Source organism: Drosophila takahashii, chromosome 3R (assembly GCF_030179915.1).
Source record: "Drosophila takahashii strain IR98-3 E-12201 chromosome 3R, DtakHiC1v2, whole genome shotgun sequence".
In the NCBI taxonomy this organism is placed as follows: domain Eukaryota; kingdom Metazoa; phylum Arthropoda; class Insecta; order Diptera; family Drosophilidae; genus Drosophila; species Drosophila takahashii.
This window is the reverse complement of record NC_091681.1, coordinates 6927183-6955142: the sequence shown is the minus strand read 5'-3', so window position 1 is coordinate 6955142 and position 27960 is coordinate 6927183. Positions and strand designations below refer to the sequence as shown.

Sequence of the window (27960 nt, the reverse complement as noted above, 5' to 3'; positions counted from 1 at the left end):
ATCAATACCTATCGAAATGTAGAAGAAATTTTTTAAATCGGACCATTTGTTAAAAAGTTACGGCGGATCAAAGTTTTTCTCCATCTCCTTCGCACTCCCTTTAGCTGAGTAACGGGTATCTGATAGTCGGGGCACCCGACTATAGCGTTCTCTCTTGTTTTTTTTTTTTTTTGAACCTGTCTTTAGTTGGTAATTTATCCTTTATGAATGGTAATATGTGACATTATTCTGTACTGAATGCTTCATTTACATGTTAAAGTATTAAGATAAATGCAAAACAGCCAGTAATTGAGGGATAGAGGTAAGGAAATACACTTTACAAAACGCTCAGAAAAAATGTCCCGAGCGAATGTGGTTGAAACTGCATAAAAAAAAAACGGCAAACAATTATTGAGTAAAACCAAAACCATTTCATAGCGACATGTTTGGACAACATTCTAAAAAAAAATCGCATTGAAATATTCCATCAGAGTTCGCTAAATTCTGTTGTTGATTGAACTTCCCCGAAATCTACTTCTATTTTTGTCCCGAGCGAATACGGTATCGATATCTTAAAAACTAAAAGTGGTACAAAATCAAGATTTTTGCACAAAACAGAGCTTGGGAAGAGCGAAAAGAAAAGCCCATTATTAAAATTTAAATCCATTTTTTTTCAACTTTAAAGGTGTGCAAATGTCCCGAGCGACAACATGGAAGTGCCCATATGCAACTATTGAAGTCGAGCAGACAAAACGCTGTTTTCCTAGCGAACTATTATTCGGATCTTTATGAAAATTTGGGAGAATGTTCTCTAGGGGATATACTTCAGGATTCAGCAAAGAAAATTTTCGTTATTTTGAAAAAAGAAAAGGTATATAACCCCTTAAGGAATCACGGTCCATCGAAGATATTTAATTCGCGGTTATGTGGTCTGGCCTGCTATAAATACAATTACAGATTTTTGTCGAAATTTATCAAATGCTTATTATTTTGACAGCGAACTTTCCTTTCCTTAGAAATCGCGGTCGTCTTCTAGACTTTTACCAATAAAACTACTCTGCTTACTTTAAAATATACAAAGTGTATTTATCTCCAATCCTCATATTTTTCTTTTAACAGTCGTCCACTTTTTTTTAGATCTATCTTTTATTGAAAGTATTTCGAATATATTTTTTTACTTCTTCCTTTTAATTTTTTGTGGAGCGCAGCTCAAAGAGTTGCTTCTCGTTCGTCTTCCATATAGTACCTAAACAAATGCTATTCCTCCTCTTCTTTATCCTTGCGATGAGACTTTTTCTTCTCGCTGCGACTGGAAGATCCGGCGGCGTTGCTACTGCTGCTCTTGCTGCTTCGTTCGCTTCGATCTTTCTCGCGAGACTTGGACTTCCGACGGCTGGACTTTTCTCGAGATCGGGAGCGTTCTCGACGCGAGCTTTCTTTGTCCTTGTCCTTATCCTTATCTTTATCTTTGTCTTTATCCTTATCTTTTTCTTTATCCTTTTCCTTATCTTTATCCTTCTCCTTGTCTTTGTCACGAGATCGCTCCTTATCGCGATGTCGCTCCCGTTCCTTAAGGTCACGTTCTTTGCGCTTCTCCTCCTTGAGCAGGTGTAGATAGTCTTCAAAGTACTCTTCGCGATATGACGAGTCAAGGGCTCGGTACCTCGGATCCGCCTCAAACTTTTTCTTGATGTCATACCACCTAGTGTGCCTTTCAATATCATGTCTCTCCCGCAGCATGTCAAGGAAGTCCTTTCGCAGCTGAAAAAGAAATATTTGCGATACTCCAAATTTTTATATTAGGTTAGGTCCTAAAACCTGATCTTTTTTTAGCAGTTTGTCCTTCTCACGCCTTCTCCGTTCCCGATCATCCTCGTAGCCACCACGGTCTGAAATATAAATGACAAAACGGAATGTTGAGTTATTAAAACTAACTAACAAAACTTTCCACCAATATAATTAGTAACAAGAAAGGAAGCTACCTTCGGCCAGCCGAAGCTTATATTCCCTTGTAGATAGAGTAATGCTCACTCGGTGCAGGTTCAGGGATTCCAGATTCAGCGTTTATATTTAAATTTTGTTTATACAAAAGTAGTCAAGAATCAAAACGCCTACTTTCTACAAAGTTACAATGAATTTTCTTGTATTTGTTTGAATACTCCTATGGGAGCCTTAAGATATAGTGGTCTGATCCGGCTCGCTCCGACATATGTACTACCTGAAATAGAAAGAAGACTTTCGGGAAAGTTTCATCGCGATGGCTTTAAAACTGAGAGACTAGTTCGCATAGAAACGGACAGACGGACAGACGGACATGGCTAGATAGACTCGGCTATTGGTGCTGATCAAGAATATATATACTTTATGTGGTCGGAAACGTCTCCTTCACTGCGTTGCAAACATCTGACTGAAATTATAATACCCTCTACAAGGGTATAAAAAAAACTTGTGTCGTAAAAGACACAAAAATGTACCACCAAAATAAGTAGTTTCAATAACTTTAAATATTTAGTGACGTAAAAATCTCACTTAAATTTGGATGATTAAAAAAAATATATAAACCGTTTCTCGTCCACGTTAAATGTAAAGTAGGTTTTAAAGCCTCTTTCGAATTTATCATGCGGGCGAGAAAACGGTTCTACTCTTTTATCCACAAAACATTCATTTTGTAAGTTACTCATATACTTCCAAGCTAATGCAATGAATTTGATTATTCTTACCGCCCATCGTCATTCGCTGTGGCGGCGCCATCCCCATTCGCATCGGCGGTCCGTTGCCTCCCATCATCATTCCTGGTGGCGGTCCCATGTCTGCAAGAGTAAACAAGGGTAAGCCCGGCAAAAGGTATTGTAAATCTTCGTTTCTGGAACTCACTCATATTTGGTGGCATGCGCATGTTAGGCGGCAACATTCCGCGTAAATTAGGTGGCGGACCGCCCATCTGTGGCGGGGGCACACTCATCCCAGGAGGCGGCATACCAGGTGGTGGCTGTTGCATATGGGCATGACCCGGAGTCAGTTCCTTGATCCCGCTGGGCACCCACCCAGCATTGTCGCTTCCCCACTGCGACTCCTGAGTGGGCTCATAGCCGTAGTCGAAAGGTTCTGGCTCGTGGAAGAAGGGTTCCTCAGAGGCTCCGGGTAACGGGAAGTTTGGTGCCATGGGTCCCAGGCCACCACGCGAATACTCTCGGCACTCGGCGGTCATCACTTGTATGGCGTTCTCCTTAACACCCCTTTCACGATCACCGCCCCTTTCGCCACCTGTTGTGGAGATGGGTCTTGGTGGACGTTGCATTAGTCCCATTCCGGACCGCGACTGGTGCTGCATCATGGGCGGCGGCATTCCCGGCGGAGGCATCTGCATGCCACCCTCTCCGCCCATTCCTACCATGGACTGGATGCTGTGCATTCCTGGTGGGCCCATTCCCATTCCGCCATCTGTTAGAATTCCAATGGGTGCATTCTGGTTAACGTTCTGCGTAAGACTGGCCAGTCCTACGCCACTCTCCGCCACCCGAAAGCGCTTCTGCCGCTCGCAATAGGCGCGCCACGTTTCTTCGTTGAATCCGTAGTTGAAGTAGTCCGTAATATCTGCTCCCGGCTTGCGCCACGGTTTTTCTTCTAGCGAATCGATGCTGAATTCGTGCACTGCGACCCCATTAATTGTGCCGGCGCCCTCGAAATCCTCGATGCTAAACTTTCCAGCCTGGCCAGTCGGCTTGGCCTTGTCTCCGGCGGCCCCAGTGCCTCCGGCCAGGAGATTAGGTCTCTGCTTGATGTTGTAGGTGCTTGGGGCTTGCTTAATGTCCCCGATGACCACGTTTATATCGTCGTCCGAGTCGTCATCATCGTCTTCGTCGGACCCTGACCCGTTCCTTTCCCGTCTAGAGCTGGGTGCATCGGCCATCTCATCATCCTCTGGATCTGGGGAACACTGAGCATCAGACCTATCCGCAAACCGGCCTCGATCCCGATCACGATCCCTATCCCTCCGACCTCTGCCGTCCGTGGTGTCGGGAAGTGCCTCCTCGTCCTCCTCCATTTCCTGTGCCGGATCGTCGAACTCCGAGTACTCGGGTACCTCCTCCTTGGGATAGCGTGGCGAATCTCCGGCGCATTCAACTCCGACCGATGAAACCGGCTTCTCGCCGGCCACCACTGCGGCCAATGCCTGAGCCTCCGCCACGGCCTCGTGCTCCGCCGTCAGTGAATCCCCGCCATTGCCCAGCTCGCCGGTCGTGGAGTCCGGATTCGAGGTGCCATACAGCCAGCTGTCCTCGTTGGTGTCATCCGCCATTATCGTGTCTAAAGAATCCTCAAAAGGCAAGGGCGCTCAAAATCCAAAAATGCACAAAAAACCAGCTCCTCAGAATCCAACCAATGTGACCTCGCTGATAATGATAAAAAATACCACACGGTCCGAAAACAAAAACCATAAAATACCAAATCAGTTTCATTGCATTCTATTAAATAAAAAGTGGTATTTTCTACAGTATATCAAATTGTGATGTGCGTCAAATTAGCGTTGGTGACTTAGCGGCGATTGTGGAACGGTGGAATATGGAACATGGGGGCAATTTTAATTTTTGATTTTTTCGGCTTCCGGGGGCCGAATTGAACAATATTTAATGCAAAATTTGTTCAGAATGAAAATATCTATCGATCTAAATAGGTTTCGAGCCTATCCGACTACTAGAAATATGTTTAAAATCTATTCAAAAAATCGTGTCCCCACAATTTTCTTTATTGCTCCCCTCACAGAGGTTGTGCCAATATGCACGGTAAACATGATTATTGGGCGTTAATTCAAGCTTCTTGTCAGAAAATATCATTAAGCTAAAGCCGTCAGTTTTTGAGAAAATCGCCTAACAGTGAATGCACCGCGGATTTTCCCCATACAAAAAAGGGGGGCAAATATTAAACTGAACAGGACTCCACTCTCAGACGTTGTACCAACATGCACGGTGTATTGGCAGATTGTGGATCGCCCAAAACAAGTTCAGTGAAAAAACCATAAAGATAAAGCCGTCAGTTTGTGAGAAAATTGCTTTATAGTGGAGGAAGATAAAAAGTTAAAAGAAGTGCCGCTAAATTCAAATTTGAGCCAGTAAGTTCCAAGACATGAACCACTATGTAAAAAATGTATTCATTACACTAACCATAAGGAAAAAAAATCTGATTCGACGCTAACTCTATTTCCAATTAAATTGACTTTCACTGCCGTTGTACCAACATGCGCGATGCATCAGTCGAAAGGAAATTTATTTTACTAATTAACTAATGTGGTACGGTTAACGTAAAGCCGTCAGTTTTTCAGAAAAAAGCATAGCGCGTTGTCAGCATATCATTTGTTTCAAATTTGGAACCAGAACAACCCTGTTCTACGCTCCCAAGACTCTTACCATATGGGAAAATATTTATGTTTCGACGATAACTCTATTTCCAATTAAATTGACTTTCACAGACGTTGTACCAACATGCATTGTATTTGTTCTAAATGAGATGCCGGCATCGCGCTATGCTTTTTTCTCAAAAACTGAACAATAATCATGTTTACCGTGCACATTGGTACAACCTCTGTGAGGGGAGCAGTAAAGAAAATTGTGGGGACACGATTTTTATACCTTTGTAGAGGGTATTATGATTTCAGTCAGAAGTTTGCAACGCAGTGAAGGAGATGTTTCCGACCCCATAAAGTGGTTATATTCTTGATCAGCACCAATAGCCGAGTCTATCTAGCCATGTCCGTCTGTCCGTCTGTCAGTCTGTCCATCTGTCCGTCTGTCCGTTTCTATGCGAACTAGTCTCTCAGTTTTAAAGCTATCGCGATGAAACTTTCCCGAAAGTCTTCTTTCTATTGCAGGTAGTACATATGTCGGAGCGAGCCGGATCGGACCACTATATCTTAAGGCTCCCATAGGAATATTCAAACAAATATAAGAAAATTCATTGTAACTTTGTAGGAAGTAGGCGTTTTGATTCTTGACTACTTAAAATAAAATTTTAATAAATAGAAACGTTGAATCTGGAATCCCTGGAACAGCACCGAGTGAGCATTCTTTTATCTGCAAGGGTATATAAGCTTCGGCTGGCCGAAGGTAGCTTCCTTTCTTGTTTATTTTCAAACATTGTGAAAAAATATTCATATTTAGCGTTTTTAACGAAAACTATTAGTTTTACAGAAAAAATGTATAAAACATAAAATACTCATTTATTTAATAGCTTTCATTTCTCCTAGCTAGCTTTTTATTATTCGAAGATATTATTCGAAGATATTTAAGAAAAGCAGTTTTTACCGTTATTTTCCATGATCCCGTTATTTGCGCCAACTTTGACTATTTTTCCAATAATCAGGACCCAAAAACACGTCGATATGGAAAGTTTGAACAAAATTGGGGGTAGAAGCTAAACGGAAGTTCACCCGATATTTGCATTTTAAATAATTTTGCATTAAATATTGTTCAATGTGGCCCCCAGACGCCGAAGAAATCAAAAATTAAAAATTGTCCCCATGTTCCAAATTCCACCCTTCCACCTTTCGCCGCTAAGTCACCGGCGCTAATTTGACGCACATGCTTTGTCGATAGTCCAAAAATATTCTTATATATAGTATTATATTATATATTTTATAGCCTCTTCTCATGTCCTGCTTTTCGCGCGTTCGTTGCCGGCTAGACAAAGTTTCTCCCAGGGAAAGGGAACAACCAAAAATATATACACGCAGCAGACAAAACAAAAACAAAACGGAATTTCAAACTTGGACAACGGCTGATTTTTTATCACTGATTTCGGAACATCTGGACTGGACTACACTGTTGAATTCGTACACTGCTAAACTCATCCTTGGAGGCCCTCCCAACCATTAGTGCATCCTCTGACAACTTCATTTCACTATCACACTGTATTTTCAGAAATTTCTCTTAAACATCTAGACAGCCTACCAACTGTACCGAAGGACTTTTACAGGGAACATGTATATACAGGGGTGGTTTTCACAAATGTTAATGTTAACTGTACTTATATTTTGAACTTATAATATAAACTTTTGGCATCTATAGAAAGAGCACTTCAATTCCGTTTAAATGACACAAAAATTTTCTTAACCCATTAATAGCCTCTTCCCATAGAGTCCATCCGTTTGAAACGGTTGGGATTTTTGACGAATGTGAAACTCGTGTTCCCACAGAACTCCATCCACCATCTACCATCCAATTACAGCTGAGTGAAGAGCAGTTGCTCAGCGCAACATTAACGAAGGGGGATTTTAACTCGGAAAAACTGTCGTAAAATTGCGTTCTCCTAATTTTATTGGAGAATAATACAATAAATAGATAAAAAATATATAAAAAATAAAAATATATCCTACAATGAGTATGCATACATATTGCTGACTGTGGGGGAGCCTAACCTCCCGTACCTCACACTCCGCTCTTACTACGCCTCTGCCTAGCCAAAATTAATCTGAAAAATTTGTAAACAAAACCAAATGTATGCTGTTTATGGTAAATTATAGCAACTTTGGAACTTTATAGGAGTACAAAGTACACTTTTAATTAACATTAGTTATATTTACGAAGTGCAGAACATATTTTGACGCTTTGCTGCAAACATTTATGTTTTCGTACGCACGACAGCTTACATTTTGGCCCACACATAACAACCTGCTTGCGAACGCTTTTCCGCTCATAACAAACTACAAAAAATTAAAAAAAACCCAAAAAACAATGAGCTGAAGCATTATTTAATTTTTTCCCGCCATCGATTTGATTTGTTCTCGCAGTCATCGTTCCAATTTTCACAGTCAAGAGGAAGAATTCAGAGTTGCACCGAGAAAACATCGCCTAACTATCGCATAAAAGAGCCCGTCAAAGTCCGTTAAAATTGGATGGCGGACTAACTGGGAAATTTTCGGAACGGCAAAACCTTACGGACCATCCGTTCAACGGATGGTAGATGGTGGATGGAGCTCTGTGGGAAGACCCTATAAGACCCCTTTGAAAAGTGAGCAAATTTTGCGAAATTCAAATTTTCAACTTTTTTCTGGGGCTTAAAACAAAAATGTTTTGATGCAAAGTTGTTCCCCAATCAAAATTAATAATAACTGCAAAAAAAAATGTTTCTAAATATTTTTCCTTGTATTTTTTATGATTTTTTGAATGGAGACCTCTCAGTAAAATTTTGTATGAAAAGGAAGAAAAAGCGGCAAAAATAGCTATTTTCAAAAAATCATAAAAAATACAAGGAAAAATATTTAAAAAAATTTTTTTGCAGTTATTATTAATTTTGATTGGGGAACAACTTTGCATCAAAACATTTTTGTTTTAAGCCCCAGAAAAAAAGTTGAAAATTTGACTTTCGAAAAAAATTGTCTAATTTGTCCACTTTTCAAAGGGTGCTTAATGGGTTAAGAAAATTTTTGTGTCATTTAAACGGGATTGAAGTGCTTTTTCCATAGGTGCCAAAATGTTTATATTATAAGTTCAAAATATGTGTAGAGTTAACATTCAAATTTGTGAAAATACTTTTGACTAGGGTTGTATATATAGGGGAGAGTGGGGGAATTTCGTCACAGGGGCAATTTCGTCACCTGCAATATCTCGGAATCCATAAGTCGTAAAAATATATAATTTTTTTGTTTTAGTCCTTCAAGACGGCCAGACACAACCAATGCATTTGTTTTGCACAGAAGGCCAAGATAATTAAGCTATAATATTAAATGTGTTTTAACAGTTCAAAAGCTACATTTAGTTCTCGACGAAATTTTTTCTGTATGCCACAATTCAAAAGGAATAAGATACACGATTTTTTATATAATACACAGTGCTATAATGTGCATTTCTGCGTCAGTGATTTTTAACTTCGCGCCTAATTTCGCAAGAAAAATAATTATTTCTAAAAAAGTACGGTCTGGGGAAATTTCGCCACCCTACGCTAAGGGTAAATTCGCACCTATTTTAAATACATATTTTTATATTTGACGAGCTGGCTAACGAACAGACTACCAGCAGCAGCAACAAATATAGGTCGTCAACAAAAATGGTACGCTTGATCAGTGTAGCATATTTTCAGGCGTTAAACTCCCTACATTTTTCAGGTGACGAAATTTCCCCAGTTGTGTGGTGATTTTACCCCCCTGTGTGGTGAGATTGCCCCAGTATATTGGTTTTACATTTTATTTTTTTATAAATCACCAAGCTAATTAAAAAAATAGGGGAATGTCACATTTTAAAGCTTGGTGCTAACCGCATTCAACAATAAAAATAGAAATATGATAACGTGTCTCAAGATGGACAAAAAATAGCTTTGAAAAAATGCTGACGAAATTCCCCCACTCTCCCCTAAATAAATAGTAATAAATAATTATAGGGCGAGTATTTTGTTTTGGGTAGACAACTAATTTAAATAAATATGGGCTTTTATACCCGTTACTCGTAGAGTAAAAGGGTATATTGTATTCGTGCAAAACTATGTAACAGCTAGAAGGAAGCATTTCCGACCCTATAAAGTATATATATTCTTGATCAGGGTCACTAGCCGAGTCGATATAGCCATGTCCGCTGAGATCTCGGACACTATAAAAGCTAGAAGAAAGACATTTTGCATGCAGATTCTAGGAGTTCCTACGCAGCGGAAGTTTGTTTCAAAAGGGTGCCACGCCCCCTTTAACGCCCACAATCGCTTATATACGAGTTTAATATTTCAATATTTCGGAAAAGTAAAAATGCAGTTTTATGGTGATTATCATTACCTATATAAGCGATTGTGGGCGTTAGAGGGGGCGTGGCACCCTTTTGAAACAAACTTGCGCTGCGTAGGATCTCCTAGAATCTGCATGCAAAATGTCAACCTTCTAGCTTTTGTAGTTTCTGAGATCTCAGCGTTCATACAGACGGACAGACAGACAGACAGACAGACAGACAGACAGACAGACGGACAGACGGACAGACGGACATGGCTAGATCGACTCGGCTAGTGACCCTGATCAATAATATATATACTTTATGGGGTCGGAAACGCTTCCTTCTAGCTGTTACATACTTTTGCACGAATCTAGTATACCCTTTTACTCTACGAGTAACGGGTATAAAAAGTATTACTTAATACAGTAATCAACAGTAGGGGGATTCCCTAAACTGTTGAATTGCTGAACTTTTGAAAATTCAACAAAAAATTTCAGCAATTAAGGGAACGACCCAAAATGGTTCCTGTTGAATTTTCAAACAGCTGTTATTTGTTGAAAAATTTCACGGAACTTAAAGCATGTAAAATTTGATTTATTATTGCTAGTTACTGTCTAAAAGTGTTACCAAGGTAAAAAGAACCACAAATATGCTTTCTAAGTTGATTTTATAATAAATAATGCGTACTGGTGATACTAAAATGTTACAGAGTTGCCACGTCTTTTGAAAATAGGTGACAACTTTGGCTTTTCAGCAATTCAACAAAGTTTTCAACAGCCCCGAGGCTGTTGAATTGCTGGAATTTCTGAAAGTTGACTTTGTATGGAACAGCTGATTAACAGCTGACCAAAATTCAACAATTCAGCAATTCAACGGTTTAGGGAATCCCCCTAGTATGTTTTGATCACAGTATTACCGTAGTAGGCTAGGATACTGTTACTACTGTGCTTCCCAGTTTCGAGATATGAATCATCCGAAACCTATGTTTCAAATGATTCGGATCATATGAACACACAACAAAAATTTTAGCCAACAATGTGGATTCGAGACTATGTTTCAAACGTTTCGAGATGTTTCGAAACATCGGAGTAGGCAAGGGGCTACTGCACTCAAAAAATTTGTTTACCTAAATTTCGCCAATGGCGATTTCGCCATTAAATTTAGAAAAATGTACTTCAAGGCTTCCTAGAATCTAAATTTTGTTAATACTATACATTAGCGAGCTCACCCCCGAACTTCGCAAAAACATTTTCCTCGATGGACCGCGATTTCTTAAGAATTTACGTCTGTCCGTCTGAATGAGCGCTGAGATCTCGGAAACTACAAAAGCTAGAAGGTTGAGATTTTCAACACATATTCTCGGGCTTCCTACGCAGCGCAAGTTTATTTTAGCCGAGTGCCACGCCCCCTCTAACGCCCACAATCGCCCACTAACGATTTTAAAATGTGTCTGGCGCCCATACCTTTAAAGATTTCTGAGAAGTATAAATGCAATTTTGTTGTGTATATTTATACCTATCAAACATTTTTCAAATCGTACCATTAATTAAAAAGTTATGCACTTAAAAAAAAAGGGTATATATCTATCTCCCTCGCACTCCCTTTAGGCGAGTGACGGGTATTAGATAGTCGGGACACGAACCCGACATAGCGTTCTCTCTTGTTTTTATTTTCGATTGCAGGAATAGTTTAAATTTAGTAAGTAAATTGTAATAATAATATATAAGTATTTAACTTAATATAAAAATTAATAATTATATTTTTATCTTAATTGTTTTGTTCAGGGACCGTAAATAACAGTTATTTTATATTTTTATTTTAAAAAGACTACTGGGTAAGATTTTCTCAACTGCGCATATGAAATTTTAGATTTTCTTCAAACTCGGGTACCTCGTAGAGTTTGGCTTGGATATCATCTGTGATTTTTTTGAAATTTTTTGGTGTCTATTTAAGGGCCCTATAAATTTTTGAAGTTAAGAACTTAAAAAATGTTCTCAAACTTCAAATTAGTTTATCTCGAGAACGGCTTAGAAGAACAACGTGCCACTTTACACATTTTTAAATGTGTACTGGGGGAGTTAGAAAATAATTTTCTTACATTTTTTGTTGTCCAATAAGTATGAATTTTAATTATTTGAAATTTTTTATCGTGGTTTTGACTGTCTTCTTCATCCTATAAAAGAAACTTAATTATCCAAGATTGTCCATCTCATAACCAACTTAATTTACCCGAAGAAACATTTTTGTTCGTTTTCATCATTTCCAAGACATTTAATTTTTATGCGAATTTAGAAAAACCCTATTTATATTTCCAATGAGTACAATTCTTACATGTTTAAGCTGAAAGTTTGCACAACTCAATTACTCACTGATATTATGCACATATATTAATATCATAATTTTACCACCGTCCCCTCATATAGCTGCCATAAAAATCGATGGATAGGTGATTCACCCCACTCGGGTGAAAAATAAAACGCATTTTGGTATTCAAAAAGTATGCAACAAAAAAATGGTTCTGATATCACCCCCCACAACAGAATTCTAGATCCGCCACTGACCAACACCTTATGCGGGCTGGGTGTTAGTGGCCTAGAAATGCGGTAAGCACGAGCTCGAATCCCACAGGAACCTTTTTATTTTGTTTTACCATAATTTTTTACAATTTCAGACTCTGTTAAACCGAGGGACCTTTTGATTGAAGGAAATGAAAAAACTTTGACTACAATTTAAATAAAATAAAGAAAATTAAGGTTTTGTATATTTTAATAAAGCAGATCTTAAGACGAAATTAAAACAAGCCAGAATGCTATAGTCGAGTACTTTTACTATAAGATACCCCTTACTCAGATAAAAGGAGTGCGATGGAGATATGAAGTCGTCAAAGCTACTACGTCAATAGCAAGAATAAAAAAAACAATTTAAAAATTCCAAAACAGTTCACAAAAATCTGATGAGTGTCTTATAGATGAGGACAATATCAAAAAATGAAAATCAAAAAATTAAATCAAAAATGCATTGTAGAACCAAATTTTTTTATTTAATTTTTAAACGCTGTTCACAAATGAAGATTTTTAAACTTTGCCTTATCCTGTGCACAATGGGCAAATAGTCAGAAATTTATAAAGTCTAATTTTAAAGCTAGATGTTTCAAATTTGGCATAACAATGTAAAATGTTAATGTAAAAATTCGGATTTTTTTCTTTTTTTAATTAAGCCACGCCCTCACCCCTTCTCCCACAACCAATAAAAAAACCAATGATTTTTAAGGTTATGTTGTAATATTTTTCCTTTTTCCAACAAAAATGCCAATGCTTCATCAGGGGTAAGTTAAATAATCACCAGAGATTTCAAAGTTGCAGTCGCGTTGCTCGTCTGTTGTTCTCTGACACCTTTTAATGCATTAAGCAAATTATCCTCTCTAGCACTCTTCGCTGAAACAAAAGCCGCATGTAATAAGTGATCTGTTGAATCTATTTTTTATAAAGATCGTTTGCTAACTTTTGTATTAAACGTATTCCAGCCTGTTCATAACTTAGTTTTGGCCTTCCCGTAAGCTGTTACTCAATGGTTATAATAATTGTCTGCGAAAGCCATGATGAGTGCTGAGCCTTAAATCTAGACAACATTGTGTGATATGAACGTGTTAACTTTTTCCTCGATTTCGTTAACCTATGACATGCTGACTTCATTCACATTTAATTTTTCTAAAATCCACTTCTTTAAGGCAGAGGCGTCGCGTCCATTGCTCTCCCAAATCAACAAAGTTTTCAACAGCCCCGAGGCTGTTGAATTGCTGGAATTTCTGAAAGTTGACTTTGTATGGAACAGCTGATTAACAGCTGACCAAAATTCAACAATTCAGCAATTCAACGGTTTAGGGAATCCCCCTAGTATGTTTTGATCACAGTATTACCGTAGTAGGCTAGGATACTGTTACTACTGTGCTTCCCAGTTTCGAGATATGAATCATCCGAAACCTATGTTTCAAATGATTCGGATCATATGAACACACAACAAAAATTTTAGCCAACAATGTGGATTCGAGACTATGTTTCAAACGTTTCGAGATGTTTCGAAACATCGGAGTAGGCAAGGGGCTACTGCACTCAAAAAATTTGTTTACCTAAATTTCGCCAATGGCGATTTCGCCATTAAATTTAGAAAAATGTACTTCAAGGCTTCCTAGAATCTAAATTTTGTTAATACTATACATTAGCGAGCTCACCCCCGAACTTCGCAAAAACATTTTCCTCGATGGACCGCGATTTCTTAAGAATTTACGTCTGTCCGTCTGAATGAGCGCTGAGATCTCGGAAACTACAAAAGCTAGAAGGTTGAGATTTTCAACACATATTCTCGGGCTTCCTACGCAGCGCAAGTTTATTTTAGCCGAGTGCCACGCCCCCTCTAACGCCCACAATCGCCCACTAACGATTTTAAAATGTGTCTGGCGCCCATACCTTTAAAGATTTCTGAGAAGTATAAATGCAATTTTGTTGTGTATATTTATACCTATCAAACATTTTTCAAATCGTACCATTAATTAAAAAGTTATGCACTTAAAAAAAAGGGTATATATCTATCTCCCTCGCACTCCCTTTAGGCGAGTGACGGGTATTAGATAGTCGGGACACGAACCCGACATAGCGTTCTCTCTTGTTTTTATTTTCGATTGCAGGAATAGTTTAAATTTAGTAAGTAAATTGTAATAATAATATATAAGTATTTAACTTAATATAAATATTAATAATTATATTTTTATCTTAATTGTTTTGTTCAGGGACCGTAAATAACAGTTATTTTATATTTTTATTTTAAAAAGACTACTGGGTAAGATTTTCTCAACTGCTCATATGAAATTTTAGATTTTCTTCAAACTCGGGTACCTCGTAGAGTTTGGCTTGGATATCATCTGTGATTTTTTTGAAATTTTTTGGTGTCTATTTAAGGGCCCTATAAATTTTTGAAGTTAAGAACTTAAAAAATGTTCTCAAACTTCAAATTAGTTTATCTCGAGAACGGCTTAGAAGAACAACGTGCCACTTTACACATTTTTAAATGTGTACTGGGGGAGTTAGAAAATAATTTTCTTACATTTTTTGTTGTCCAATAAGTATGAATTTTAATTATTTGAAATTTTTTATCGTGGTTTTGACTGTCTTCTTCATCCTATAAAAGAAACTTAATTATCCAAGATTGTCCATCTCATAACCAACTTAATTTACCCGAAGAAACATTTTTGTTCGTTTTCATCATTTCCAAGACATTTAATTTTTATGCGAATTTAGAAAAACCCTATTTATATTTCCAATGAGTACAATTCTTACATGTTTAAGCTGAAAGTTTGCACAACTCAATTACTCACTGATATTATGCACATATATTAATATCATAATTTTACCACCGTCCCCTCATATAGCTGCCATAAAAATCGATGGATAGGTGATTCACCCCACTCGGGTGAAAAATAAAACGCATTTTGGTATTCAAAAAGTATGCAACAAAAAAATGGTTCTGATATCACCCCCCACAACAGAATTCTAGATCCGCCACTGACCAACACCTTATGCGGGCTGGGTGTTAGTGGCCTAGAAATGCGGTAAGCACGAGCTCGAATCCCACAGGAACCTTTTTATTTTGTTTTACCATAATTTTTTACAATTTCAGACTCTGTTAAACCGAGGGACCTTTTGATTGAAGGAAATGAAAAAACTTTGACTACAATTTAAATAAAATAAAGAAAATTAAGGTTTTGTATATTTTAATAAAGCAGATCTTAAGACGAAATTAAAACAAGCCAGAATGCTATAGTCGAGTACTTTTACTATAAGATACCCCTTACTCAGATAAAAGGAGTGCGATGGAGATATGAAGTCGTCAAAGCTACTACGTCAATAGCAAGAATAAAAAAAACAATTTAAAAATTCCAAAACAGTTCACAAAAATCTGATGAGTGTCTTATAGATGAGGACAATATCAAAAAATGAAAATCAAAAAATTAAATCAAAAATGCATTGTAGAACCAAATTTTTTTATTTAATTTTTAAACGCTGTTCACAAATGAAGATTTTTAAACTTTGCCTTATCCTGTGCACAATGGGCAAATAGTCAGAAATTTATAAAGTCTAATTTTAAAGCTAGATGTTTCAAATTTGGCATAACAATGTAAAATGTTAATGTAAAAATTCGGATTTTTTTCTTTTTTTAATTAAGCCACGCCCTCACCCCTTCTCCCACAACCAATAAAAAAACCAATGATTTTTAAGGTTATGTTGTAATATTTTTCCTTTTTCCAACAAAAATGCCAATGCTTCATCAGGGGTAAGTTAAATAATCACCAGAGATTTCAAAGTTGCAGTCGCGTTGCTCGTCTGTTGTTCTCTGACACCTTTTAATGCATTAAGCAAATTATCCTCTCTAGCACTCTTCGCTGAAACAAAAGCCGCATGTAATAGCCCCGAGGCTGTTGAATTGCTGGAATTTCTGAAAGTTGACTTTGTATGGAACAGCTGATTAACAGCTGACCAAAATTCAACAATTCAGCAATTCAACGGTTTAGGGAATCCCCCTAGTATGTTTTGATCACAGTATTACCGTAGTAGGCTAGGATACTGTTACTACTGTGCTTCCCAGTTTCGAGATATGAATCATCCGAAACCTATGTTTCAAATGATTCGGATCATATGAACACACAACAAAAATTTTAGCCAACAATGTGGATTCGAGACTATGTTTCAAACGTTTCGAGATGTTTCGAAACATCGGAGTAGGCAAGGGGCTACTGCACTCAAAAAATTTGTTTACCTAAATTTCGCCAATGGCGATTTCGCCATTAAATTTAGAAAAATGTACTTCAAGGCTTCCTAGAATCTAAATTTTGTTAATACTATACATTAGCGAGCTCACCCCCGAACTTCGCAAAAACATTTTCCTCGATGGACCGCGATTTCTTAAGAATTTACGTCTGTCCGTCTGAATGAGCGCTGAGATCTCGGAAACTACAAAAGCTAGAAGGTTGAGATTTTCAACACATATTCTCGGGCTTCCTACGCAGCGCAAGTTTATTTTAGCCGAGTGCCACGCCCCCTCTAACGCCCACAATCGCCCACTAACGATTTTAAAATGTGTCTGGCGCCCATACCTTTAAAGATTTCTGAGAAGTATAAATGCAATTTTGTTGTGTATATTTATACCTATCAAACATTTTTCAAATCGTACCATTAATTAAAAAGTTATGCACTTAAAAAAAAAGGGTATATATCTATCTCCCTCGCACTCCCTTTAGGCGAGTGACGGGTATTAGATAGTCGGGACACGAACCCGACATAGCGTTCTCTCTTGTTTTTATTTTCGATTGCAGGAATAGTTTAAATTTAGTAAGTAAATTGTAATAATAATATATAAGTATTTAACTTAATATAAATATTAATAATTATATTTTTATCTTAATTGTTTTGTTCAGGGACCGTAAATAACAGTTATTTTATATTTTTATTTTAAAAAGACTACTGGGTAAGATTTTCTCAACTGCGCATATGAAATTTTAGATTTTCTTCAAACTCGGGTACCTCGTAGAGTTTGGCTTGGATATCATCTGTGATTTTTTTGAAATTTTTTGGTGTCTATTTAAGGGCCCTATAAATTTTTGAAGTTAAGAACTTAAAAAATGTTCTCAAACTTCAAATTAGTTTATCTCGAGAACGGCTTAGAAGAACAACGTGCCACTTTACACATTTTTAAATGTGTACTGGGGGAGTTAGAAAATAATTTTCTTACATTTTTTGTTGTCCAATAAGTATGAATTTTAATTATTTGAAATTTTTTATCGTGGTTTTGACTGTCTTCTTCATCCTATAAAAGAAACTTAATTATCCAAGATTGTCCATCTCATAACCAACTTAATTTACCCGAAGAAACATTTTTGTTCGTTTTCATCATTTCCAAGACATTTAATTTTTATGCGAATTTAGAAAAACCCTATTTATATTTCCAATGAGTACAATTCTTACATGTTTAAGCTGAAAGTTTGCACAACTCAATTACTCACTGATATTATGCACATATATTAATATCATAATTTTACCACCGTCCCCTCATATAGCTGCCATAAAAATCGATGGATAGGTGATTCACCCCACTCGGGTGAAAAATAAAACGCATTTTGGTATTCAAAAAGTATGCAACAAAAAAATGGTTCTGATATCACCCCCCACAACAGAATTCTAGATCCGCCACTGACCAACACCTTATGCGGGCTGGGTGTTAGTGGCCTAGAAATGCGGTAAGCACGAGCTCGAATCCCACAGGAACCTTTTTATTTTGTTTTACCTCTGTTAAACCGAGGGACCTTTTGATTGAAGGAAATGAAAAAACTTTGACTACAATTTAAATAAAATAAAGAAAATTAAGGTTTTGTATATTTTAATAAAGCAGATCTTAAGACGAAATTAAAACAAGCCAGAATGCTATAGTCGAGTACTTTTACTATAAGATACCCCTTACTCAGATAAAAGGAGTGCGATGGAGATATGAAGTCGTCAAAGCTACTACGTCAATAGCAAGAACAAAAAAAACAATTTTAAAAATTCCAAAACAGTTCACAAAAATCTGATGAGTGTCTTATAGATGAGGACAATATCAAAAAATGAAAATCAAAAAATTAAATCAAAAATGCATTGTAGAACCAAATTTTTTTATTTAATTTTTAAACGCTGTTCAGAAATGAAGATTTTTAAACTTTGCCTTATCCTGTGCACAATGGGCAAATAGTCAGAAATTTATAAAGTCTAATTTTAAAGCTAGATGTTTCAAATTTGGCATAACAATGTAAAATGTTAATGTAAAAATTCGGATTTTTTTCTTTTTTTAATTAAGCCACGCCCTCACCCCTTCTCCCACAACCAATAAAAAAACCAATGATTTTTAAGGTTATGTTGTAATATTTTTCCTTTTTCCAACAAAAATGCCAATGCTTCATCAGGGGTAAGTTAAATAATCACCAGAGATTTCAAAGTTGCAGTCGCGTTGCTCGTCTGTTGTTCTCTGACACCTTTTAATGCATTAAGCAAATTATCCTCTCTAGCACTCTTCGCTGAAACAAAAGCCGCATGTAATAAGTGATCTGTTGAATCTATTTTTTATAAAGATCGTTTGCTAACTTTTGTATTAAACGTATTCCAGCCTGTTCATAACTTAGTTTTGGCCTTCCCGTAAGCTGTTACTCAATGGTTATAATAATTGTCTGCGAAAGCCATGATGAGTGCTGAGCCTTAAATCTAGACAACATTGTGTGATATGAACGTGTTAACTTTTTCCTCGATTTCGTTAACCTATGACATGCTGACTTCATTCACATTTAATTTTTCTAAAATCCACTTCTTTAAGGCAGAGGCGTCGCGTCCATTGCTCTCCCAAATCTCCAGCAATGTTAAGCGGCAAAACTCATATTTGGCTGCAACATTTCATTTTTTTCGAAAAGGGGCAAAAACGGGCAAAGGAAATTATTAAGGTACTAATCTAAATATTTTTACGAAGAACATACCATTTTAAGTTGCTCGCAGGAGCGTGCGGCAAAATAGTTACACTTCACGGAACACAGCTACCGTTGTTAAATTTTAGTTATAAAAATACACGAACAACAATTGAACAGACACAACAAAACACATAGAACATCTAGAAACTACCACGCAAAGTTTAATCTACATACCTGTACGATTATTTTCCATATTTACAAATTGATTTTACTTTTACGAAAAAGCCACATGATAGATGCACTGTTTATTAATTTTTTCGGTTGCATTTTTATAAATCAAGCTAGCAATCAATCAGCCGACTTTGTTATCGCGTAAAATTCAAATCGCAGCTTTTAAAAATTTGTTGAAAACAGTTGTATTTTATCCAGAGTATTCCTAATTGGAAAATACATTTAATTTTGTATATTAAAATGATAGCAACTTCAACTTTATGCGTTAATTTCTGACTTTTTGCCCATAGTGCTGTGGTTAAGTTACATATATTGAATTTTCCAAAACGACCGTATAAAATAGATATTTTACTATTTAATTCCGAAAAGATTACCAAAATTGTTGACCACTCCTGAAGAAAAATCCCAAAAGAAGAAGAAAAATTGTGATTTTCTTAAATTAAAGATTCCACAAATACCAGAGCTGATGGACTATAGGCGTAGTGGCAAGTTATGCTCAGAAAAGCCTGATTAATCAAAATAAAATGGTGGCAGGCCTGGATACCGACACATGCCAAATTTTGTCGGCCTGTTCCTATTCGAAACATTTAAACAACAAATTTAAAATGTGATTTCTGTATGCCGTAACAAAATTATTTTACTTAAAGAAAGACGAAAACACTGTTTTGGGAGAAACGTCACATTCACATTTAAATTGATCTTAACATTATATTCGACATGGATCCGGAAAACTTAGAGGTGGGAAGAAATGACGACGATTCCCAGGAGTCGGATGCGAGCAGCCTTAGCTCTATTAGCTCTAAGGAGAACGAGTACCCTCAATTTAAACGTGAGGCAGAGAAAGCAATCTGTATCATGCCGCCACGACCGGGAACTGCTATGATGAACTACCAGGAGCTCTATATACCAAGGAATCAGCTAACTGATGTATATTACCCTATTCAGGAGGCGCAACGCTGGCTGACGCTAATGGACAAGATGGGAAAGACGCACCGTTTCCCATTGCCCACGATCCTACCAAAAGTGATCCAGACCCGCTACGTACCGAAGCGGCACCTCCCCAAGGACGTAGAGGTGGATCGAAGACGTCGCCAGTACCAGAAAATCAACCTGATAGAGGAGCTGGCCAAGGCGGGGCTCACAGACGATGTTCTCCAGCCCACCGAGGAGCAATACAACGTAATGTCCGAGTTCGCCTTCCCGCACAAGTTTCCACTGAGCTATTTTGACGACAGCAACTTCGACATTAACTCGCCGGCGGCTTGGTTCGAGCTCGGAGTGGTTGGAGATGCCCATTTCCCGCTTCCAGCGAAGGCTTATCTGCCCTACAACCAGAGCCTCCTAAATTGCCAGTGGGGTATAGCAGCCGTTACCGCGCATCACGAGGACTCGGACCTCTGGACGCTTCTGTCACTGGAAGACGGATGCACCTACACAGTCCCCAAGCTGCAATTCATGTTCATGGCCGAGGATCCACATAAGTACATAAAGCGACTCCAAGCCGCCGTTCATGAGCGGCACAAGGGGGAGCAACTGATGCTGATGGAGCTGATCGTGGACTGCGTCCTGCACGAGGATATTGAGTCGATGGTGTTCTACAGCTTCAAGCCCATAGAATTGGTGCTTCAGTCTGCCAAGGTGTCCGAGCAGTGCAAACGACGGTTGCGCTCCGAAGTGAATCTGGTGTTTGAACGCCTGATGGCCCTATACGAACTGGAGCAGTTTATATTGAAGATGCCGAAGGAGTTCCCCCAGTTCCGGAACATCAACCTTAAGGAGTTTCTGCCTCGGTCCTTCGCCGTCGATGTTTCCGGGAAGGAGCGCCTGGAGCTCCAGGCCCTCGGCATCACCATGCAGGAGAAGCGCTACGACTACTTGAAGGCGAGTCTTTTCTATTGTGGGGGCGGCATCGAGGCCATGGCCGGAGTGGCCATCGAATGCCAATACATCGAGACCCTTTCGATCTTTATTTGCAGCTTCAGCAAGCCTTTGGCGCTTGTAGACTTTCTGCAGGCCCAAGAGGCGCATAGCGACAACGTGGCCACGTTTCTCAAGGTCTATTGGCCACAGCAACTCACAACAGTCATCACTGTGGTACTCCGAGCTCTGGGTAAGGGTTGGCTGGACATCTCCCTTAACACCTGGACAGTCTATCTCATGTGCAAAATCTCGCGGTTTATACTGCAGGTCAAGTTCCGCATGCAAGAGTCCATGGAGGTACTGCTGGAAACGTCTCTGGTTAACTTCTCGCACTTTGTTTGCGATCCGTGTCTGCAGTTCCTCGCACTGAAGTCTAACTACAAATGGACCAATAATTACATCGACACTGAGTTTCCCTTTCACAAGCCTGTGTTTGCTATGACCCTTGGCATTAGCGAGGATCGCAAGGTCTTTTACTCCACTGACCCTGATGAATTCCAGCCTGGTCTGGTGGAGATCTTCAAGAAGTGCCTGGAAAAAGCGGCCGGTGTAAGGCTCATAGATGCGGCTGTCATGAGTTTTCTTAAATTCGCCCCAAACCTGTACATCCTGACAGTCGAACTGATCGAGGACCGTTTCCTGAGAGAGAATGAGCTTTTAAAGAACTGCTACGCCAAGGCAGTACTGCCTCTCAGGGCCTACGCCCGACTCTACGAAAGGTTTATCGATTTCTACCTTCTAAACATTAACACCTATATGCAGGCATATGGTCAATCCCGCAAGCCGTCTTCCGAGGTTAAGCGCGACATCCTCGAGCACAAACGGTTGAAGGAAGAGGTACGCGAAATTCTACCAGCTTTTATCACCATCGGACCATTCTACATAAACGTGGATACACTGAAGCAATTTATGATAAGGAAACGCATCGAAATCGTAAGACGAATCTTTGAGTATTACGTTGACCGTATGTATGAGACGAATGAGGCTCTGCTGGACCGTTGCATAGAGATGTTCCGGAGGATCGCCGAACGACCGATCAGCATTGAACACTTGTACGAGATTCGCGATTTTGCATTGACTGTCCCGGACCTGGTTGATGAGCTTAAAGCTGATATACAAGTCATGTGGCTGGAGTACGACCTACTGGACAGTTTTTTTTACAACCTGAGTGACCATCAGTTTGCTATGAAGTGGAATGTATATGCCTGGCCTTACCAGATAATGATACGATTGTCAACTCTGAAAGATGAGCAGAAAGTTGACATTGAGGAGTTCCTACGCCTGCACGCCAGCGAATGTCAGGCGTTTGAGGAGCGGCTGGAGTCCCTGAACGACGAAGTGCAGGCCTACTCACTAGCATTCAATACAAACCGGGCCCAGGAAACGTCGGTGGATATTAAAAAAACGTGGGCTCTGATCAAAGAACTCGAAAAGGTCAGCCAGACCCTGCAATTTCGCCAGGAACTCTTTGAGCTGGAGCCGCTCTCTGTGCAGTTTCTGGAGAGCATTATCGAGAGCTTCACCCCCTACAAGAACTTGTGGTACGCCTGTGCCAACTTTTTGAAACTTGAAGAGGCCACTGAGGGGAATCCGATAGCACAACTTGATCTGGAGGATGTGTGGAATAACCTGATGAGACTCCGTGATGAACTCATTGAATCGATGCAAATATTTAATGAAAAGGTCGAGATTATGGAGGTGGCCAAAACCTTCATTGCAAAAATAGACGGCTTTATTCCAATTTACAACAGCATTAAGGACCTTCGAAATGAGAACTGGATGTACATTCACTGGCAAGAACTTAGCCTGGTAACTGGCCAAGAGATCAAATACACCGTTGCAATGAATTATCAGTATCTCATACGTAAGGGCATCTTAGATTTCTTGCCCGAGGTCCACATTATATCGGAGAAGGCTAACAACGAGGCGGAGGAAATCCTACGTGCCATAGAAGAGGAAGAAAGGCGGAAGCAGGCCGCTCTTGACGCTCTTTTATTGCGCAAGCAGTTGCGCAAGTGCCGCAGGGATATTCTATAGGTGATATTATAGTGTACTGCAGCCTGACAATGCTGAGCTTGTTATAAGTAAAGGTGGGCTTAAAGATTGGCGAGCAGTGTTTATAATGCTGCTGTCAAATAATCTTTCATTTTTCTTACTTCGACTGCCTGTAATTTTTATACCCGTTACTCTTCGTGCAAAAGTATGTAACAGATAGAAGGAAGCATTTCCGACCCTATAAAAGAAGAAATTTTGGTAATAGTCTAGAAAAGGGGCCTGTGCCCCAAAAATCGCGAAAAAATTACCCTCGATGGACCGCGATTTCTTATGAATTTACGTGCAGAAGATTATCGGCGGAAATGCATGGTTCTGTTGTAATTGCATTTCAAAGGTGCGTGTTTTGCTATAAAAACAAAGTAGCATTTTCTAGGATTTTGAGTCGTTGTGTGACATTTTGCTATAAAAAACATATGGGCTTTCCGTTTGTTGTCAAAATAATAAGCGTTCGAAAAAATTGGACAAAAATGTTAAATTGTTTTTATAGCAGGCCAGACCCCACAACAGTGAATTAAATATCCTCGGTGGGTCGGGTGCCCCGAAGCAATCGAAAGTCATTGCTTTCTGATTATAGATTAAGAGGGTATATTGTATTCGTGCAAAAGTATATAACATGGAGTAGGAAGCGTTTCCGACCCTATATAAATTCTTGATCAAAATCACTAGCCGAGTCGATATAGCCATGTCCGTCTGTCTGTCTGTATTAACGCTGAGATCTGGGAAGCTACAAAAGCTAGAAGGTTGCGAATATTTACACATATTCTTGGGCTTTCTATGCAGCCCAAGTTTGTTTCATCCGAGCGCCACGCCCACTCATAGGCCCACAGGATTTTTAAAAGGCCTGGCGCCCACATCTTCACAGATTTTGTATAAGTTTAAATGTAGTTTTGCCGCTCGATGGAGCATAGATGGACGACTGCATTTCTCCATCTTCGGACTCGGACTCCCTTTAGCTGAGTAACGGGTATCTAATAGTCGAAGTACTGGGCTGTAGCATTCTCTCTTGTTTTCCTGCTGTGCTGCTGATTTCAGAGGGTATCAACAGTCGATGCAGCAGCAAGACAAAATTTTCTGTAAGTTGCCATTGCTTCTGCTGCAGATTGACAGTTGTGTGGCATTTTGCATTCAACATTTTGAACAAAAATTAAACGGGCATGACCCCTTTTGAGATATTTTAAGTACGCCTACATATGTGCTAGACCCAACCCAAAATAAGTGTTTGTTATACTTCTTTTTTTTCACGAAATTTATAGTCCTAACCGCAATACAAGTAGGGGAGTGTAGGGTAATTTGACGAGTAGGGTAATGTGACGAACTCTTCGAATCTCATATATGACGTCACGACAAAAATTCCAAATAAATGTAGTAGTCTCCCCTTATCGTGTCGACAATGTATTTACAGTAATATTATTAAGAAGTCCCGTAATTTGTTCGTGAGGTAATTTTCGCTAAAAATGTGGTGCGCAAACTAGCAAACCCATTCAATTTACTTGTGTTTCAGCAGTGCCAGAGCAAAGATGAGTGGAAAATAAAATCAGGCAAATATATGCACGTATACATGAGATCTTTATCAACAGTTTTTGGTACCTCGCGTTTTTTTCTTTTGCGCCGTTTGAGAGTGACACCGTTTTTGCTCCAAGTCTACCTTGTAGGGTATCGTGACGAACTTTTTGTAGGGTATTGTGACGAACTTGTTTTATTCAAGAATTTTAACTGTTATCGTTGATTATTTGTAGGAAAAATTTAATAGTACCAGATAACATTTACTGCTGCAGTTTTATTGTTGTTCTTAATAGTGACGTCAGTTTAATTTAATAAAAAAAAAATTTGCACTTTGACCATTTTTTTTTTGTAAGTTTGGGTATTATATTATTACTTTTTTCTTTTCCGTATCGAAAATAACCTTTCCTTAAATAATATATAAAAAAATGTATTTTTTTGTTTGTAAAAAGGATGGTTTACACCAAACGCTGTGGGATTTGGCTACGTTGAAATTTCGAATCCAAATTTTTTTAGAAATATGCTCAGTAAATGTAACCAACTTTCTGCTTTTACACTTTTAAAAAATATTGATTTTTGAAGAAGTTACATTAAAGAACAAATCGTTCGTCACATTACCCTACAACTTTTAAAAGTGCAAAAAAAATAGGGTTCACGCCAAACGCTGTGGGATTTAGCTGCATTGGAATTTCGAATTTCGAATTTTACAGGGATATGCTCAGTAGATGTAAGCAACTTTCTGCGTTTACACTTTTGAAAAATATTGATTTTTACAAAAGTTACATTCAAAAAACGAATCGTTCGTCACCTTACCCTACACTCCCCTACTTAAGAGAATTTAGGTTAGGATTCCCGCAATTTTTATACCCGTTACTCGTAGAGTAAAAGGGTATATTAGATTCGTGCAAAAGTATGTAACAGGTAGAAGGAAGCGTTTCCGACCCTATAAACTATATATATTCTTGATCGGGATCACTAGCCGAGTCGATCTAGCCATGTCCGTCTGTCCGTCTGTCTGTCCGTCTGTCTGTCTGTCTGTCTGTCTGTCTGTATGAACGCTGAGATCTCGGAAACTATAAAAGCTAGAAGATTGACATTTTGCATGCAGATTCTAGGAGTTCCTACGCAGCGCAAGTTTGTTTCAAAAGGGTGCCACGCCCCCTCTAACGCCCACAATCGCTTATATACGATTTTAAAAATTTCAATATTTTGGAAAAGTAAAAATGCAGTTTTATTGTGTTTATCAATACCTATCGAAATGTAGACGAAATTTTTTAAATCGGACCATTCGTTAAAAAGTTACGCCGGATCAAAGTTTTTCTCCATCTCTTTCGCACTCCCTTTAGCTGAGTAACGGGTATCTGATAGTCGGGGCACCCGACTATAGCGTTCTCTCTTGTTTTTTAAATATTGTTTGCTGCGGCGCTTTGGACTTCTTTATCCTTTCCTTTCTTTTTGACGTAAAGGAAAAAAAAATAAATTAAACAATGCGCGCGCAATTCAATAAAAAATATTTTTCCCGCCCCGCAACAGCAGCACTGCTCAAAGCTATCGTAAATACATACAAATCAAAAATGGCTAAACAATTATAAAGAATTCCACCGAATTGATGTTTATACCCGTTACTCGTAGAGTAAAAGGGTATATTGTATTCCTGCAAAAGTATGTAACAGGGAGAAGGAAGCGTTTTCGGCCCTTTAAAGTATATATATTCTTGATCAGGGTTACTAGCCGAGTCGATTTAGCCATGACCGTGACTGTCCATGACTGTCTTTCTGTCCGTCCGTATGAACGCTGAGATCTCAGAAACTACAAAAGCTAGGTTGAGATTTCCCACACATATTCTTAGGCTTCCTACGCACGCCCCCTCTAACGCCCACATTCGCCCACTAACGATTTTAAAATGTGTCTGGCGCCCACACCTTTAAAGATTTCCGAGAAGTATAAATGCAATTTTGTTGTGTATACTTATACCTATCGAAATGTAGAAGACATTTATGAAATCGGAACATTCATTAAAAGTTATGAGCAATCAAAAAAGATTTATATATTTATCTCCCTCGCACTCCCTTTAGGTGAGTGATGGGTAAAAGTCAGATGTTTGCAACGCAGTGAAGGATACGTTTCCGACCACATAAGGTATATATATTCTTGATTCTAGATCTATGCGAACTAGTCCCTCAGTTTTAAAGCTATCGCGATGAAACTTTTCCAAAAGTCTTCTTTCTATTGCAGGTAATACATATGCCGGATCGGACCACTTTATCTTATGGCTCCCATAGGAATAATCAAAAAAATAATAGAAAAACCATTGTAACTTTGTAGAAAGTAGGCGTTTTGATTTTTGACAATTTAAAAACAAGAAAGGAAGCTAGCTTCGGCCAGCCGAAGCTTATATACCCTTGCAGATCATTCCTATTAACTTACAAATCGCAAAAAATTTTAAATTTTTGTATTGTTTTGACATTAATTTTTCTGTCCTTCCCTATGGCAGCTATATAATATAATCATCCGATTTTTGTTAAATTTCGAAAAAAAACATATCCTAGAGTAAGAGAAAATACAATAAAAATCAACGGAGCTAGAATTTGTTTTTCGATCGTTCCTTTGGCAGCTATATGATATAGTCGTCCGATTTTGATCAAATTTAAATTGAAATTTGGAAATATTAAAAAAGAGTCATATCCTAGAGTAGAAGAAAATACAATAAAAACCAAAGAAGCTAAAATTAATTTCCTATTACTTTTCCATTAATTTTCCGATCGTTCCTATGGCAGCTATATGATATAGTCGTCCGATTTTTTAAATATTCAGAAATTTAGAAATATTTAAAAATAACATCCCCAAGAGTAGAAGGTAATATTTCAAAAAACACCGAAGCTATAATTTTTTAACGATTTTTTTTCCGATTCTTCCTATGGGAGCTATAAGATATAGTTGTCCGATCCGGTCTGTTCCGACTTATATACTACCTGCAATAGAAAGAAGACTTTCGGGAAATTTTCATCGCGATAGCTTTAAAACTGAGAGACTAGTTTGCGTAGAAACAGACAGACGGACATGGCTAGATCGACTCGTCTAGTGATGCTGATCAAGAATATATATACCTTATGAGGT

General features: G+C 38.4%; 2 protein-coding genes across 2 annotated transcripts in view; one reads left to right on the top strand and one right to left on the bottom strand.

The window, feature by feature from the left end:
• Positions 1-1040: 1040 nt before the first annotated feature.
• Fip1 (Factor interacting with poly(A) polymerase 1) lies at positions 1041-4390 on the bottom strand. The gene is made up of 4 exons (XM_017145856.3): positions 2854-4390; positions 2700-2789; positions 1798-1868; positions 1041-1740 (listed from the first exon to the last, which is right to left on the bottom strand). Exons 1-4 carry the CDS (start codon positions 4277-4279, stop codon positions 1237-1239), a joined length of 2091 nt encoding a protein of 696 aa, XP_017001345.1. The 5' UTR covers positions 4280-4390; the 3' UTR covers positions 1041-1236.
• A 15550-nt stretch (positions 4391-19940) lies between these two features.
• Positions 19941-27960, top strand: part of sac (sterile affecting ciliogenesis) — a 31554-nt gene continuing 23534 nt past the window's right edge. Inside the window, exon 1 of the mRNA XM_017148822.3 lies at positions 19941-23325. Coding sequence (XP_017004311.2) covers positions 20086-23325 — 3240 coding nt within the window. The 5' untranslated portion in view covers positions 19941-20085. The remainder of the gene's footprint in view (positions 23326-27960) is intronic.